Source organism: Miniopterus schreibersii, assembly GCF_964146895.1.
Source record: "Miniopterus schreibersii genome assembly, chromosome: X".
Taxonomy (NCBI): domain Eukaryota; kingdom Metazoa; phylum Chordata; class Mammalia; order Chiroptera; family Miniopteridae; genus Miniopterus; species Miniopterus schreibersii.
This window is the reverse complement of record NC_138104.1, coordinates 102763882-102782084: the sequence shown is the minus strand read 5'-3', so window position 1 is coordinate 102782084 and position 18203 is coordinate 102763882. Positions and strand designations below refer to the sequence as shown.

The window sequence follows — 18203 nt, the reverse complement described above, 5'->3', positions numbered from 1 at the left end:
CATGATGTGATTTTTTAAACAGGTTTAGAATTAATTCTTAACAATTATTGCTGAATTTTGTATAATTTAGGGATGTGATAAAGAAGATACTAACTGAAAGGCTGTTCAGGGCTCTGTGCACATTCAAGGGGCCATTAGCTAAAACAATAACTGGAATGGGTACCAGGAATGACAATACCGCCAGAACTGGTAACATTGCTGGTACTTAGGTCCCACCACATATATCTGGTTCCCTGTAGAATTAGTAGATCAGATGAAAATATTATTTTTACATTTTACATTTATGTCCCTGTGGGCATTTCTGTGAGAGATGAAGATGAAAGGGATGCTACTAAACTGTAACAATATAAGCATTTTCTGCTCAAGAATGAAAGAAAATCTCTGTACATCAACTATGTGAGAATGCTAGTTTCCAAACTTTTAGGTGGCAAACTATTTCCTTTGCTCCTTTAAATATGCATATTTCTTATTTGAGCAATTACTAAAACCGTCATTCTTAATATTGGAAATCATGTTTAACAAGAGTCAAAGGTATACTGAGTGGCATTACTAGCTTCCCCTTACTAATATCTCTCCATTTTCCAGGTAGTAAGGTAAGTGCACAAAAGAGTCAAGAACACTGACTAAGATCCAGCATCTTGGGTCAGCGGCCCAACCAGTTCTGACCTAGGCTGACCTGCGAAAGACAAGTACCCTCCCCCACAGCATATTGCTTTTGCTTGGAAACCACCCATCTGTGTATGTTGAATCCCTGTAGAAAAGTGCAAGTTACTTTTGGTATATTTTGCCTAATAAGCAGAAATTTTAAAAACTTGGTTTTATAGTACTGTGTTACCTCCATTAACACACAGATGTAACATTTTCACTCCTGACAGTTAGTGGTTAATTATAACCCAAGCAACACACTATCCATCTGTATATAATTTCCCTTATCGAAAATTGCCCCACCAGATATTTAGCAAATGCCTACAGATCTTTTAAATTACAAGCTTACAAACTCTTTCTGTGAATGCTTATATTATTACGATATTTTCTACTAGTGATGTAGTAGGAAAGGGACCCTATCACTTTAAATAAATATATATTATTTGGGGTTTTTATTTTATGTTCAGCTTTTTCCCCCCTTGAGAATGAGCATTCAAGAAACGCAGGGCTACAGGGGATCTAGTGCTATCATTATTCGTCACTTTTGCTGAACACGAGAGAACTATTATACCCCAAACTCCTTGTATTTGTTCCATTCACAGATTACTGTAAAAACATAAAACGTTGGCTTCCCAGAGACTTTCAAGAATACGCCCCTTAGACAACAACTGTTAATATTTCGGTGACTATCTTCCCAATGAAGAAAAAGGAGTGGGGGGGAGGGGAGGGACGGAGGAGATCATTTTAGAGAAAGCGGACTTTAAAATTCTCTTTTCCACTTAACTATGTGTCACAAACATCTTTGTCAGCAGACGCAGGCCGACACCGTCATTTGGAACGCCGTGTGTGCCCTGTGACCCGAAGAGCCCCCTGTCCGCAGGCACTGTCTCACATGTCAGTCCCTGGGCGCCGCTGTGCCCTCACTGTCCTCAGCAGCGGGCCCTGGCTGCAGTGGCACCGGGGCCAGCCGCTCGGGGGGCAGGAAGGGGAGCGCTTCAGGCTGGAGGCCGAGGGCCCTGTTCCAGTCGCACGCCCCTTTCGACCCAGCCGGGGAGCCGCTGGCGCACTCCCACCGTGCGCGATGCCCTGCCCACGACTGCCCTCCTTGCCGGCCCGCGCTCGTGCCCAGCGCAGCGCAGCCGCGGGGGCGCAGCTCGGGAGCCCACTGCCCTGCCCAGCCTCGCTTTCCAGCACCAGCAACTGCGCGAGGCACCTGCCAAGGGCTCAGCAATGGCTGTTATGTCACAAGTTTGGCTTTTGAAGGATATACTGAGGGCTTGTGACCCTCTTGCTTCAGTAATAAGTTTCCCCTGTTCTTTTCAGGACACTCAGGGCTTGCTGACAGTCACCAGGACCGAACATGATCACAGTGCAGTTCCTTTTTCCTATATGCGCCTTTCTTTTTGATGGTTCCTTATCTTTGTTTTTGCTTTTATTTTTCTAATATATCTTTATTGATTTCAGAGAGAGGAAGGGAGAGGGAGAGAGAGAAACATCAATGATGAGAGAGTCACTGATCGGCTGCCTCCTGCACGCCCCTGACTGGGGACCGAGCCCGCAACCCGGGCCTGTGACCTGACCGGGAATCAAACCCCAACCTCCTGGATCCTAGGTCGACGCTCAACTGCTGAGCCACACTGGCCAGGCTGTTTTTGCTTTTCTTATGCATCTTATTTCAAATCTACTTATTAAATGTCGTCAGACTGTATAAGATCCCACCTTTTTGTGTAGCTTCAAACAACCAGCCATATAACATAGTTAATTTCAATGTATTCTGAAAATAGGAGTTGATGATTTGCAATCAATAAAGTATGTGAATGTGGGTGAGAGAGGGTTTTTTTTTTTTTTTTTATGTTATTCTTTCAAGTTACTCCTTGGGTTGAAGGATTCTAGAAGCCTAAGAATCTAATAATAATAATAACAATAATAATAATAATAATGCAGTTTTATTATAGTAAACAAATAAACTCAGCCACAAATAAGAAAAAAACAAGTATATACATCATAATATATTTGCATATAGTATATTACAATTTGAACTAATAGGTCAGAGCCATATATAATAAGGATGTTAAGATAATGGCTTCTAAACCTGTTAGAACATCTCCCTTTTTAGGTCCTTATCAGAGGCCATTTGCATGAAGCTCATAGGAACAGTTGACAGCAATGCTGGGTTACCTGTCTTAGCAGTTTAAAAGGGCCATCTAAACGACTGCACGAGTTCTTTGTCTATGGAGAATCCACATAAATCAAGGACATTTTTTATATTTTTATAATGTCATGGATAATGTCTCTACATTTTTTTCAATTAATCAACACATTCATCTAGCACCTACTTTGTAAAAGAGACTTTTCTAGGTACCAAAGAGCTGCTGAGAAAGTAGAAGGCACAATATCTAACTTCCAAGGGTTGCAAAGGGAAGTCAGTGTGTTTTTCAGAATTAGTTAGTGGTGGTGGTTCTGAGTTCTGAAGAGGGTATGACTCCATTCCAGCAAAAAAACAGCCTGGAGAATGATATTTTCTTGTAAGTAAATGTCTATAAAATAAATGTGTAAAAGTTGACTTTGGCTTCCGTTATTTAAGAATACTCACTCTTTAAATTGTTCCAGAATATTGGACAGTCCTGGACCTGCTTTAAAAGATCATTCAAGAGTAGAGCCCCTGTAGATAAGAAAGGCTTCTGGAACTCTTAACACCTGACTTATCCAAAGATTGCCCATATGCATTGACTGCCGCTACAAGCCAGCAAGTTAAGCAAAGGGGGCAAACCCCAACACAAAATGAAGCGTCCTCCCAGCAGTCAAAGATCAATGCCACAGGACTGAAATTTTCGAGCTTCTCTCATAAGTGAGTCTCCAGGGCCAACTTCGCTTAGAGCATCGCTCTACTTGCAGTTCACACCTACTTCTAACAAGCTTGGGCACATAAGTTTCCAGCACACTGTAAATTAAGCAGCAAATTAGAAGGGGAGAAGTTGCTACATAAGCAACTTGGGAACAGGAAAATGTGATGAGCTGCAAGTCAAGAAAAATTATAACCACTACAAAAATGGGCAAAAAAACTTTTAAAAAAATTATAAAGCAACACACACAAACATGTATAATTTGTTGTTGTTTCTGAGCGCCTACTATGTCTGAGGTCAGGCATCATAGACAGTGAAGACATTTTAGACATGCTTGCTCTCAGAGCTCAAGGCTGCTTGGGCTCTTGACTACCATGGGTTCTCCTTATTAAAAGTATTTGATTGGGCTAAAGTGAGGAGGTATAATGACAGATTCATGCTGCCTGAGATTCACCCATCTCCGACCACTAGCAGACAGGAAAAATGTGGTTCAAGATTTGTGCCAAAAAGGGTAGAAAGCTTCCCAGCCTTGGGTCCTTCCACATGAATTGCATGTTTGCAGCCCTGCTTGATCCTACAAGACCTCAGGAGGGACTTAGAGTAGGTGTTTCTGGGCCAAAGGATCCCTGAATGTGATATTTTTATAATCCTTTATTGAACCTTCTTAGCAAGAATGGTAACCTGTAATTGATAAGGGCATTTGTTCACTCATCATTTTGGAGAAAAGCCTCTAGAAAGTAGTAAATACATGCATGTATTTGTCCCCTATAGTAACACAAATGGTCTCAGGTTCATAGGTATTCAACATATACATTTGGAACAAATGCTTAAGTGAATGAAGGCACATTCTAGGGTCATATTGTCACAGTTATTCCAGAGTTATTGCCATAGAAGAAAATATCTTATGCTTATGATCCATTTTTAAAATAGTGATTATTTTGAAGAGAAAAAAATGATGTCAAAGAGCTAGAAAAACAAGAGCATATTTTGGAAATGTTATACTCTTTATATAACAAAATAAATAGTCTAGTAAATTATATTTTCTTTCATAGTCACCTTATTCATATATAAAATAATTGCTTACAGGAAAAAAATTTCAATTAAAGTTTTGTGTTTTTTCCCCCAAAACACTGAGCAACTTTTAAACTGCATATGTGGGACCTAAATTTGTAAAAGAGATTTCAAGCAGAGAGATCCATACTTTAATACCCTATAACTCAGGATATGCAGTGGGGGGAAATAAATAGAACCAAATCATTTCTATAGTATTTGCCATCAAAGCCTGAACAATTGTGGGCAGTGAATTGGCAATAACTCAATATGCAGTGGACCAGAGCAATTAATGCCACAATAAGGGATCCTTGTGGACCTTTGTGGCAACAAGGTCCCTCTCATTCTTGAAAGATGAGACAAAATAATGAGATAAATTTTGTGAAACTGCAAGACACTCTCATTCTTGAAAGATGTGACAAAGTAATGAGATAAATTTTGTAAAATGACAAGACACTCTCATTCTTGAAAGATGACACAAAGTAATGAGATACATTTTGTAAAACTACAAGACCACTAGTAAGTAGTTCACCAATGACTTAATCAGTAGAGATTAGCTATAATTTTGTAGGAAAAATATGTCCTGAATATTTTTCAGACACTCTGATATATATAATTAAATAAACTGGGGGAAAAGATTGAAAAAGAATTTAATATGATATACGTTTTTCTTCCTCTCTCTCCTCTCCTTTAGCACCTTGCTGCTCAGCCTCCACTTCCTCCCTTTCCAAGTAACCTGATGCCAATTCTCCTAAAGTCCATTTTGCAATTTCCTTCTTAACTCTGCTATACAACTTACCAATAAATATATTCATATATAAATGCAAAGCCTGGACACAAAGTTGCTTTGTGTTAAAGTTTGTACATGTGCACAGGTTGGCTTTTAGAACCCTATTCAATGTTCACTTTCATTTATATATTTTGCCTGTTATAATCTTCCACTTCCTTCTTTGCAATCTCTCCCTCCTTCCCCCCCCTCCCCAAGGTCTACCTTTCTTCATGAGGGTTACTCATTTCCTACTAATTCATTCCCAAAGATCACCTTATAATCTTATTAGCATTTTTAAAAACATTTACTGTATGCCAAGTGATGGGGTTGGGGAGGGTGATAAGTTTCTCTTGCCTCCAGAGATGTCTCTCATTTTGTTTTCACAGTGATATTCTTAGGTAGGTTCTATAATTATCTTCATTTTACTAATGAGGAAACTGAGACTCAGAGAGGCTAAGTATCTTGTCAATGGTCCCTCAACCCTTGGTGAAGTTGGGGTCAGGACCCATGTACGTCTAAGCTCTAGCTCTTAATAATATGCATTGCCTTTCATGGATATTTTCTCCTTGAGTTTAAATCAGCCAATGTGGAGCACCTATATAAAAACATGTGCACAAACTTTAAAAATATTATTTAAAGAGTCAAAGAAATCTGGATATACTGTCAATATTATCTCTGTATATAATCAGTATTTCTTTTATTGATCTACTATTGATAGACAACCTATCAGCTGCCTCTTATCACTAGTTACAAATTTCCTTTTTAATTGATCCAATTCTAGAATAAAAGAAAAAAACCCATATACTTTACTAAAGTAGAAGAGTAAAGGACATGAATTGAATAGCTAGATCAGAGATCTTAGAGAGAGAAGGGCTTTGTTTATTGTTGTTTAGGCAAAGGAGAGGCTGATGAGAATGTGGGGACAACGCAACTAAAGGGGCAGTTAAGAGGCTCTAAAAAAGAGAGAGGAATTTGGATTTGCTTATAAGAGAAAGAGGGACTGGACCAGAAGGATGTAGGCAAAGAAGGGCCACCATACTGAGAAAGGCTGAGTTGTTATGTGGGATGGGGGAGCCAAGGGAATGTTCCCTCTGATACATATTTGCAAGGATCAAAATACATTTTTAAGTGTGAGGTCTGGTATGTGATATGTTTCTTGTTTTTTAGATCACCAGTAAATGCTTGCTACTGTGATAATGTCAAGTTCATGGTTGCTTGGATGGCAGATGGGCTGCAGGATGGGGCCAAGGAGAAGAGATTTTGTCCCCTCTTTTGGTGGACACCAGGATGGTGTTAAAGGAATGGCCACAGGGAACAGAGAAAATACCTTCAATGACAATAGAAAATAGAGCAGTAGTGATCCCCCAATTATAATCCCTAAGAGAAATATTGGGGAGAGCTTTGGGATTTTACCAGAATGGGGGTTTGAATCAATTTATCTTGATCTGAAAGGGACAGGGAACCCTAGGTGATATCTTGATTACACTATAGAAACTCAACCATCTAACACTTTTTTTTATAAAGAACAATGTTAGGTTTGCTAGAACCAGGGAACAGACAATGACATAGCTGCTTGTTAAAAGTAAATTTGAATATATCAGCATGTGCAGTCAACTTATTTGCTTACTTAAAAACAGTATGATGAAATTTTTTGCCTGTTAAACCTCTTATTGCCCATAATGAAAGACTCTATATGCACTAATCACAACATACAGCCTTATGTTTGATCATAGCTTCTAAAAATTCATGATACAGGGATTTTAAGTTATACTCAACACATTTTTCCTTCAGAAACCTGATTGGTTGTTCTAGATGCCGTGAATGGTATAAATTGAGCTCTCAGTTGGAGGGAATCTATAGGATCAAGCATCCCTGAGTTTCAGAGAGAAACTTACTCTGAATACATATATTCAAAGGTATGTGGATTTCATTCATTATTTGCTCTTTCTATTGTGCTTATTTCTTTTTCTACATTTCATGTTCAAAAGCTACAATGTATTCTGCATTTCTAATACTTTATGCTGTTAATATTCAGTTACTTCTTCAGTTGGACCATCATTAAATTAGACTCTGATCACTAAATGAATTATGCTACTTTCTAATACAGCAAAGTATATTTCTTTAAATTTTAGTTCCAAAATCCTAAAGTACTTTTGAGGGCCCAATTTCAAAAAAATATATTTATTTTAATTACTTAGCAAGTAAGATAAAAACAATTTTCCACACTCTAAAATCTACTACATTTTATTTAATGATATCAAATAGAATTGTCAACTAAAAGTTTTTTGTCATTAATTTAAACTTTAAAAAACAGATTTAGGAGGTAGAAAATGCCAGTGTACTTTCCATAGCCAGCATTACTGCACGCAATATTCACTTCCTATGCAAAATTTAAGGTCTTTCTTCTGAAAGTTTTTAAAAGTTAGTCAATAATTTGCACCACAAAGCAAAGTGCATATTTTAGGATAGTCTGTTGAGCTTCATGTCTCAAGGATTTTATTTGTGGAATAACTGCAGTGTAGTGTCAAACTAAAGGAAGATGCCATTAACTAAATATGGAATCTTTTAAGTAGATGTCATTCAAAATTCATGGAATAATCACAGAATATTATTGCCATCCCCTGCCTTCCATTCAACCACATCTTTTGCTACACATCTGGAGCTCAGAGATGTTACCTGAGGGTTTTGCCTGAAGCCCTACTGGTGGGAACAGCTGGAACTAAACTACACTCCTTTCTTATTCTATTTTGGCAAATTACTTAATGTCTTTTCTCAATGATTAGGCTTTGTTTTTTAAGAGTATTAGTGCTCAGGTAGACTGTACAAAAAAAAATTCTCTGCTTCCTGGTTCTAAAAATATCAAATACTGTGCACCTTGATGCTTAATTTTAGAACCAACTCTATTTTTTTAACCATTAATTATAAGCTACATTTAGCTTTTATGGCTCTACAAGCTGTATAGGCATAGGAAAATGGCATGCAAAATACTAAATGATAGATTATTCATGTCCCTACAACTTGTTCAGCTCTCAACCTAAAGGAAATGCATCTTTATCACTATTGTGACTCGAGAAACAACAAAATGGGCTGAGAACTGGAAATCACATATGAATGAAGTAACCTCACAAAGAACAGTCCCATTCTTTTTACTATAAACAGACCAATATGGATTATGTGGGTTTTATGAAGCTTTAATTATGTCCATATTTGAGAAGAGATAAGAAAAGTGTGTGTTGACATGTTTCAGGGCCATCACGAGATGGGGACCTGGATTCTGTTTGCCTGCCTCCTGGGAGCAGCCTTTGCTATGCCCGTGAGTAAAACACCCCCTGCATACATCAATGTCCAATTTCACAAGCTTGGAAATAAAACCGCCCCATAGTTGGTAAACTTTGGGATTTAAAACAGTATTAAGATAAGATGGCCTCAAACATTTTTGTGTTTAAGAAACACTTTGAAGAGTTTTTTATTTAAAAAAAAAATAGATTCTCAGATGCCTCCACCAAAGACTGATTTCGTACAGCTGGGGTGGGGCCCAGGACTCTGCATTTTAATAAGCACCCAGGAGATTGTGTTGAAACAATAAGCTTGTAAACATGATTGCCCATTTCTAGATGGAGGCAACTTTGGGAAAAAACCCTTGAATGGCTTCAGAGAAAGTGCTTGAATCAGCCTTAGGCAAATGCTACAAAAATGCCAGTTTTCTCTGAAACCTAATTTCTCCCAAGTGTCCAAATCTCTTCCTGCTCTCCAAACTCCACTGCTATATCCTTCAAAGGGTGTCATTTCTGTGCTAGAAAGTCCCTTCTTGAACCACCTTCCTGTCCCCAGAGGCCTCATTCCTTTGGGTGTCCCGCTAAGCACAGGACCTCTGTGTGTTGTCTGGAGTCCCACCCGCGCCCACTCCATATGGGTATATTTTCCATTCAGCCGTACGGAGGGCCAGGAAGTCTCACCCATCTCCCTAGACACAGGCACAAAAGCGCAGGGAGCTCTGGACACATGGCAGCAGAGTAGGGCCCATGTGCTTTGCAGGGGCCTAAGGAGCCGTTGATTCAACCAGAAGCCAGCGGGCTTGGTAGCTGCCTCCTGTCTTCCTGTGGCAGCCACGGCCGAGCCTGTGCTCTGCCTTCCCGACGGCCTGCCCTGCGGCAGCTCCTAGGCCCAGGGCCTCTGCCTGACTCCCTCAGCCCGTTCCCCGCCTCGTTCAAGGCCCTACTCCCCGAGGGCCCGCGCCCAGAAGCCATGGAGAGGGCAGTTAGTTGATTAAAATAATTAACACTCGGATGAGAGCGAATTAACCCTCTTACAAAATATGAGCATTTGAAAAAAACACAGCGTCCAATAGCTTCACGTCTGAGGCAGATGTTCTGCCTGATTGTCTCTCCCGTCCCTGTCACCACTGCATGGGCGACCCGGCGGCCTGTCACTTGGTCTGCAGTTTGCGCAGGGCAGGGCGTCCCGGTTTAAATGGTTATTCAGGTTGGTTTTACTTTGAACTTTTCAATGTTTCTGCTACAAAAACACTGAGAGAATAATGAAAACGATGAGCCTCAACTTCATAAATAAAGTCTTAATTTCCCATGGGGAGCTATGCTTGCACCCCGGCGCGCCCACCTGTCCCCGTGGTCCTCAGTCATGCCCAGGTCGCTGCTGCTCTTGTTACTTCCTCGCGCGCGAACGACCCGGCCTCCCTGTGGTACTTACGCGCCTCCGCTCGCTGGTCTGAGGGAAGGCCCGTGACGCAGTGCCCTGCGGGTGCGTCATAATGGCGGAGGGGCAGCGCACCCCTCCCGGCGTGGACTGAGTGCCACCGAGGAGGAAGCCGGCGGGTGGGCCCGAGGAGCGCGCACTGACCGCAGGCCGGTGGCGCCGGAGGCCACGGGGGCTGGGCCCGGCCGCTCCTCCCACGCGGCCGCAGGCTCGGGCCTACCCGGCATCACGCAGGAGTTCAGCAGCGCCTCAGTCTCCCGGATGTGAACGACTGCGTACTGAATAATCTCTCCCTCTCTCCCTCTCCCCCCTCTCCCCCCTCTCCCCCTCTCCCTCTCCCTCTTTCCTTCTCTTCTCCTCCCCTCCCTGTAAAAGCTCCCGCCTCATCCCGGGCACCCTGGTTATATCAACTTCAGCTATGAGGTAATTTTTCTCTTTACTAATTTTGACCATTGTTTGAGTTACCCATGTCCTGGGCTCTGTAAAGAACAGTGTGTTGCCCCCCGTTCAAGATGCCCCGCAGCCCCGCTTTCAGTGCCCGCGGCCAGCTTCCCGCCCGGCCCCTGCCTCAGTCCCTGCTACTCAGGGGGCTGCACGGCAGGGCGCAGACAACTCTGGCTCCACAGGGCTACTGCAGCCGAGCCCCTAAGATGCGGGGATCAGGTGAGACATCGAGGTCCCTTCCAGCGAGAGAACGCCTCCCTCGCCTCTACCGGAAGCGGAGTGACCGAGCCATCTAGGGGACGCTCTCAGAGCAGCAAAAACCTTGGGATTCCTGGAAATCGGGTTTGAGGCCCTCCTCAACCCCACGCGAACCATGCGGCTTTGTGCAAATCATTTTCTTTCTCGGAAACTTTGGTTTCCTTATCTGTGGAAGGGAAATAATTATAATACCCACACTTCAAAATACTGTTTGGGGAACAAAATCGTCAAGCAACATAAAAGGTGCTTTGTCAAGTACAACTTGAGCAAGGTTAATAATTGTTTGTTGTACTGATATCAAATGCTGTAGCACTATATTAAGGAGTCCCTGCACCTGAGGTCACCTACATATACAATGTTCAGAAAAGGAATGAGACTCTTACTTCTTTCATAGGTTCAGATGACAATCTGTGAGTCTATTTACTGATACAAGCTGAGGAAAAATGTTAATAAGAATTTGAGGCAAGATTTTCTGTAAAAACTTGAAAGGTTGACATATTTGACCAGAAAACCTGTGTTTATAGGATGAGGAACAGTGTTTCTACTTCCTTTAGTTTCTCATGGTGACATCAAATAAAAAATATGATTTTGTTTTGTTCTTGCAAAGAGGAGCAGGAGCTGTGGAAGTAAACAGAATTACTACTTTTGTAACCTCAGTGAAGCTCATGAACCTCTTTAACATTTCATGACCTTGTCTGTAAAAGTGAGGGGGATGATACTTGTCTCAGAGTCTGTGAGACAATATGAAAAATGTGTGTGAGGCTATAACATAGTGTCTAACACAGGAAGCGCCTGACAGATGTTTACCCTATTCTTTCTTCCATACAACTCACATTTTGAGATTATCAATAATGACAGGACTGCATTTTTAAATGTATATTTCGTGTAACTATGTTAAAACAAATGTGTTTTAATGTTTCTTTCTCTTAAGGTGCTTACCCCTCTGAAGTGGTACCAAAACATGATAAGGCAGCCGGTATGTAGATTATTTTCTTCTTTATTCTCTTCAAATATTAAGCATGCATTTCAATTCCCTTTTAAGTGAAATAACATATCTATGCCACATACGACACTAATAGGAAGTCTACTCTGTAAAAGGTCCTATCCGTGTACACAGTCAAAAATTCTTGCACAGGAAAAATGAATAAATATTCATACTGTCATAACGACAAAGAAAACATTGCTACTTCTCCAGCTGGAAGTCAATGGAGCCAATGGTAAACCTGACTCTCTGTTTTTCACCAGTACACTTCCTATGGTTACGAACCCATGGGTGGATGGCTGCACCACCAAATCATTCCCGTGCTGTCCCAGCAGAACCCCCCGAGTCACGCCCTACAGCCTCATCACCACATCCCCGTGGTGCCAGCTCAGCAGCCCGTGGTCCCCCAGCAACCAATGATGCCAGTTCCTGGCCAACACTCCATGACTCCAACCCAACACCACCAGCCAAACCTCCTTCCGCCCGCCCAGCAGCCCTTCCAGCCCCAGCCCGTCCAGCCGCAGCCTCACCAGCCCATCCAGCCCCAGCCACCCGTGCACCCCATCCAGCCCCTGCCGCCACAGCCACCTCTGCCTCCGATGTTCCCCATGCAGCCCCTGCCCCCAATGCTTCCTGACCTGCCTCTGGAAGCTTGGCCAGCAACAGACAAGACCAAGCGGGAGGAAGTGGTGAGTATGCCCGAAGCCAGCACACCACCTGTGAAGATGGGAAAGCAAAGCCGGGCCTAGAGCTCTCAGTTCCCTAACAGCCCGGGGGCTTCAGCTCAGCAGCTGCAAGTGCTTGACTCTATCGGGACAAGCATGTGCTGGAACTTTATATTATCAACACGTTTATCTACGTGGCTTAGTAATTAAGATCCATAGTCTTTATAGGGGGTTAAATTTTTAAATTCCTACCAGAATATATACTACTGAAACCATTAACTTTAAGGACAATAGTATAAAAGAATATCTGTTCTCCTTACCTTTCAAGGGTTAGACTAGCAAGAGTAGGCTAGAAACTGCACTGAAGGTTTTTTTAAAAGGGTAATTTTTGAGAACGAGGGGATGCAAGTATTTGAACAGGTAGGTGGGAAATTTCTTTAAAGACCTACAGGAAGATTACCTGTCTAAAGGGGATTTTAACCTAACTTGGAAGATGCTAAACCAGGCACATTGTCAGATTCCTTTTCAGTGCTGGGGTTCTATAGTTTAAGCCTATAGCAAGAAGTTTTTACAATCAAGCACAAAATCTGCTTCCATTGCAGAAAGCTCTCCCAAATGAGTGGGAAATATAGCAAATAAAATAAAGGACCTTTATCCATATTCATAAACCCTTACTTCTGTGTATATGAGATTATATCATTATATTGTATGTATTCAAATATAATTCCAACTTATAAATGCTATCGATGATTTTCTACTGAGAAGCAGTGAGGGGTGAGGTGTAAATGACTTGGACGGGGAGCCAGGATGCCTGGGATCCAGCTTTGGCTTTGCTCCCAAAGAGGAGATGGTATTAAACAAGTTATTTCAAATTTTTTATGGGTGTTTTCCCTTCTTTAAAATGAAAGTAACTAAATCAGATAATTTTCAAGCCTCTATCCAAGTACAAATACCATAGTTTCCCAATAAAAAAATTATAATTTATGCCATATGTGGCTTCACAATTATGGAGAATATGGGGCAGAATTTTTGAAAACTGATTGTATCACAAATAATCTGGTACCTATAGCTGATTATTCTAGTCTAAGGCACATGTTCCCTCTTCGTATAGAAAATACATTTATTTATCTTTATTAATAATTAAGGCCATGAACTTCATAATGTGTTCACACCCTGCCAAAGCTGTTTATAACAAGGTGACTTCAAATAGGTAGTTTGAACTTTTTAAAACTCCTGTGTAAAAATAGAGTATAAATATTGATAGCTTCATAAAGTTGTTTTATGGAAAATAAAGTGATGAGCTCAGAGCCTGGCATGCAGGAAGTACTCAATAAAAGGTAGCAATTGTTATCTTATTATTAAATAATAGTTTTAAATGTCCTGAAGGCAAGAGCCTCCATCCTGGATACCTCATTTCTAATGTCAATGAAATAACAAAGAAACTTTGAAAATTACACAGTCAAACTTAAATGGCTATATGTTGTTTTGGCAAAACTGAAGCCAGTTATTGTAAATGATACTCACTAAGAATATTTGTAAATTATTATAATTGTTCCTTTTGCTATGTTTTTCAGGATTAAAAGATCAGAAAAAGAGAAGAGAACTGAAGTAAATACTTCAGTTGCTTTTAGAATGACAATGATTTGTGCCTAGCATCACTTTACTTAGCAAATTCTGTAACTAAAAATAAGTACCATTAGCAAACAATAAAAATGTTTTAAAAATTATTCATGTCTTTGTGTTGAATTAAATTTAAAATTTCACATCACTTGAAAGAACAATTTATAATGGCTATTCTTGAATGAGAAGGAACTGCATTTATACCTACTAACTGACCATTCTTCAGGAAACTGAGCACTATGTTTCTTTTAAGAAAAATTTAAAATATAGTATCTCAAATCTTTTTAAAAACAGTTTATATATTAGTTAAAATAGTTGATAAAATGAAAAATTATAAACATGTACTGTCACTGAACCAAATGAAGGGAGTTTATATGAAGAATTCTTTACATTGAAAAGGGTAAGCTCTTGAGAAATGCTTATGTTACAAAACTAATTAAGGCTTGGAGCACTGGCTGTATACTTCACACCACATTAGTAAATAAAATTTGGTCTTTTGATCTCATTTTACTGAAAAAGATTTTTAAAATAAAATTATGTGATATGGATAATGATGTATTGAATTTTCAATTATTGAGGTAATTAGTTTTCCTAAGAAAACTTTTATTAAATGGGGAGCTTCAAATAATCACTGTGATTTTATATATAAGTCATTTCTATAAATGCATAATGTTTATGATGATAAATTCTACTGTCCAGTCTTCAAAAGGTTAATAGATGCATAAAATGGGCTCAGTACAAGATCTCTTTCCCACTCATATTTATGTTTGAATCCTTTTTCCTGTTACACCCACAAAGGACTGTAAGTGCTTTTTCAGGGTTTATATTACACAGCACCCACACTAGCTTTATTCCAGTACTTCTAGGATTAAGGCCTCTTCATCATTTTCTGGAATGAATAAATGTAACTTTAGTGGGAAGGTGTCAATATTCAGACAAATAACTTGATTTTAAAGAATTTAGATTCAATAAAAAAAGAAAGCCTGCCTGGCCAGCGTGGCTCAGTGGTTGAGAGCTGAATTATGAACCAGGCGGTTGGGGTTCAATTCCCGGTCAGGGCACAGGCCCGGGTTGCGGGCTCGATCCCCAGCAGGGGGCGTGCAGGGGGCAGCCGATCCATGACTCATCACTGATGCTTCTCTCTCTCCCTCTCCCTCTCCCTTCCTCTCTCTCAAATGAATTTGAAAAAAGAGAAAAAAAGAAAAAGTAAAAAAGGCTTTTAATCAATTGGTATGGGGCAATTCTGATCAATTCAGGTAATATTTATTAATCACCCCCTAGGAGAAGCCACTGTCCCGTGCCCTAGTGGAAACAGTAAGCCTCCACCCTCCAGTCATCCGGAGTCTCCCACGGGGGAAGCGAAGCCCTGCACGAGCTCGGGGGACCGAGTGGCACTGCCTGCTGATTAGGGCACCGACGGCCAGGACACGCCGCAGCCACGCCCAACACGGCGGGGGGAGCTTGGGTGGAATCTGAGCGCGGAATGAGGCCAAGAGGGAAGCCTGCCAGGACACGAGGTGCTTCTGTCAAAGAAGGCCACCCTTCATCACACACACGCACACACGCACGCACACACACACGCACACGGGGCAAGTGCTGTTCTGCCTTTGGATCTGTATGCTTGAGGATGTGACACCTGGAGCTGTGTCTACCATTTGGGGACAGGGAGGAGCAAGGAGAAAGATGGACAGCCCCCAGGTCCTTGGTGGCATCGTTCTGTCCCTAAATTAGCCAACGCTGGAACCATCTACCTCTAGGTGGATGACACGCTCTATTTCTACGCTACTGCTTGTCAAGCATGGGTCAGAACTGATTCGTGGGGCCATGTGATCACATCAGGACCCCCATCATTTGTGTCATTAGAGCAAACTGTCTCTTCTAACAATGCAAAGCTTACATGGCCAGGACTAAGGACAATTATTTGAATGTCATTGAAAGTCAATGACTTTCCTGAAAAAAATCTGATAAACGGAGATAAAAAATACATCCTAGCATATTCTTCAAAATATATGCCCCAACACATACTTCGTCTCCCATAGCTCATGAAGATATTGTCATTATATTTATTCCTACTGAGAAAAATGTTAAGGGTGTGAGCGATGTTACTTGGAGACTGTGTGGAACACTGGAAAGTACACAAACTTTGAAGTCAGACTGGAGTTGCTTTCAATTTTTCTGATAGAAGAGCATTCTCTATTTGGGAACTTACAATAATTCAAACAATATATATGTGTATATACACATATTCAAATCACATTTTGAATTACAGGGAAAAAGTCAGGCTTTGGACTAGTCACGATGAAATGAGATATACTACACAAGGTAATTTTAACAAGAAACTGAAACTTGTGTATTAAATGTCCAAACATGTGTTTTAATATAATCATTCTCATGGTGGTCTTCTATAATCACATTGTTCTACTGCATTAAACAATGTGTATTAACCACACCATGGCATCTCCTTGATGGTCCAGAATGAGACTTATAAACATCATCAGTGAGGTGTCTCGCCTTGGGAATGCACAGGTAATAAAGCTCATATGCTTCTTTTAAATTGTCCCATGTTACTCTCTCATTCTACCTGTTCCATTCTGCTCTTGCTTATCACTTCTTTTTCTCTTTCTATTTTTCGTTAATGTACATTAGCATCTTCTCATATGTAGCTTGTTTTCTATACATATTCTCCCTAACAAAATAAAAAACACTAGTCTCAGGATTGTTATTCTGGAAGGTCCAAAGTCACTCTAAGACTATTTTATTTCTTGATTCCCCAACTGTGGCAGATGGGGAATCAATTCTGACATGTAGATGTCACTACATACTGTAATATAGATGATATAAATTGAATAAAACTGAATGCTTCTAATTCATTAAAACAGGCTTAGTCAGCTGTCCAATGTTGCATATATTTGAATCAAATATGGCAGAAAATTACTAGCTATAATGACCAAGACTCAAAAAGTCCAGGCTGAAATAAATAGCAATACTGGTCATAAATGCATTAATAAACCCAAACTTAAATCTAAAGAATTCTTAAGTGAATAACAAAGCAAAAGTAGATTATTTACAAAGTTGTACTATGTCTTTGAAATTAAGTTAAGGGGACAGATGAAGTTAAAAAAACCACCTCAAGGAAAATCTCATCTCACTATCACCACTTCCATGTCACTAATAAGTTTACAATCTTCTCTGCACTCATTCACTCTTTGTTGGTGAGGGCTTCCATATGCATATTTTTTTCCAGAGTACAAATACATGTCTAGGAATTACCGTAAGAGAGTCATCAAAATGCATGGAAAGATATGTGCAAAGATGTTGATCATAGCATTATCTATATCCGTAAGAAATTGGATCTCACTTAAATTTTACTGTATCTATCTGAAGGAATACTGTGATAAAAGTATGTGTTAGAAGAAAATTTATTAGTGGAGAAAATGTAATAAACTAAAATTTAAGACCAAGACTATATATCATTTGTGAATATTGCACATGAGCATAACATGTAAATAATTGATACGTACACATAAATGTGCATAGAAAAAAACTAGGAAGGAGATGTAGCTGTTTGTATGAAGATCCAGTTTTTCCGCAATAAAAAAATTCCTTCTATAATCAGAAAGAAATTTAATTTTTGAAAACTCTGTTCTCCCTTTCTTCTGCTTCAATCCAGACACACTTCCCTCCTTCAGTTCCCTTTGATACGAGTTTTGGATCTTCGTAGGCCCCTTCAGATAAAGTCCAAGTAGAATTCAGTTTATATGTACTTGACTTTTCAGAGAAATATTTTGACCAAAGCAGGGTGAGGGAAAAGGAAGAACTGGCCTTAGCACAAACAAAAATAAACAATACAATCAAACAACAAAGAAGAGATGAGCATTATAAAGTGAAGGAAGAAGAATTAGAAACAACACAAATAAAACAAAATACAGAAATGACTATCAAGGGCAGCTCCTGCTGAAACTCTGTCCAAGGTTAACTGGGTTCAAAGAGCAGGCGGGTCAAAGGTAAAACACAATGTCTAAGCCCCAAACCCTTAGGGCCCTGGGGGTTATGGTGACTTTTCCCATTAAAGCAGTTTTCTTTTGATCCAAGCAACACCTGAACTACTTGCCGACTTAAAGCTCATCGGTTGTGCAATTTTATTTTGGGGCTGCAACTGGCTATGATGTAATTTTTTCTCTCCTATGCTTGATTACATCAGGTCTGAATCATCT

The 18203-nt window shown here is 40.2% G+C and overlaps 2 protein-coding genes across 2 annotated transcripts in view; one reads left to right on the top strand and one right to left on the bottom strand.

The window, feature by feature from the left end:
* ARHGAP6 (Rho GTPase activating protein 6) overlaps positions 1-18203 on the bottom strand; it is a 234975-nt gene that overhangs the window by 111251 nt on the left and 105521 nt on the right. The gene's annotated exons all lie outside the window — the stretch shown is intronic.
* Positions 8567-12453, top strand: AMELX (amelogenin X-linked; the record flags this gene model as incomplete). Its single annotated transcript, XM_081126339.1, has 5 exons — positions 8567-8620; positions 10396-10443; positions 11549-11590; positions 11654-11698; positions 11968-12453. 5 exons carry the CDS (start codon positions 8567-8569, stop codon positions 12451-12453), a joined length of 675 nt encoding a protein of 224 aa, XP_080982465.1.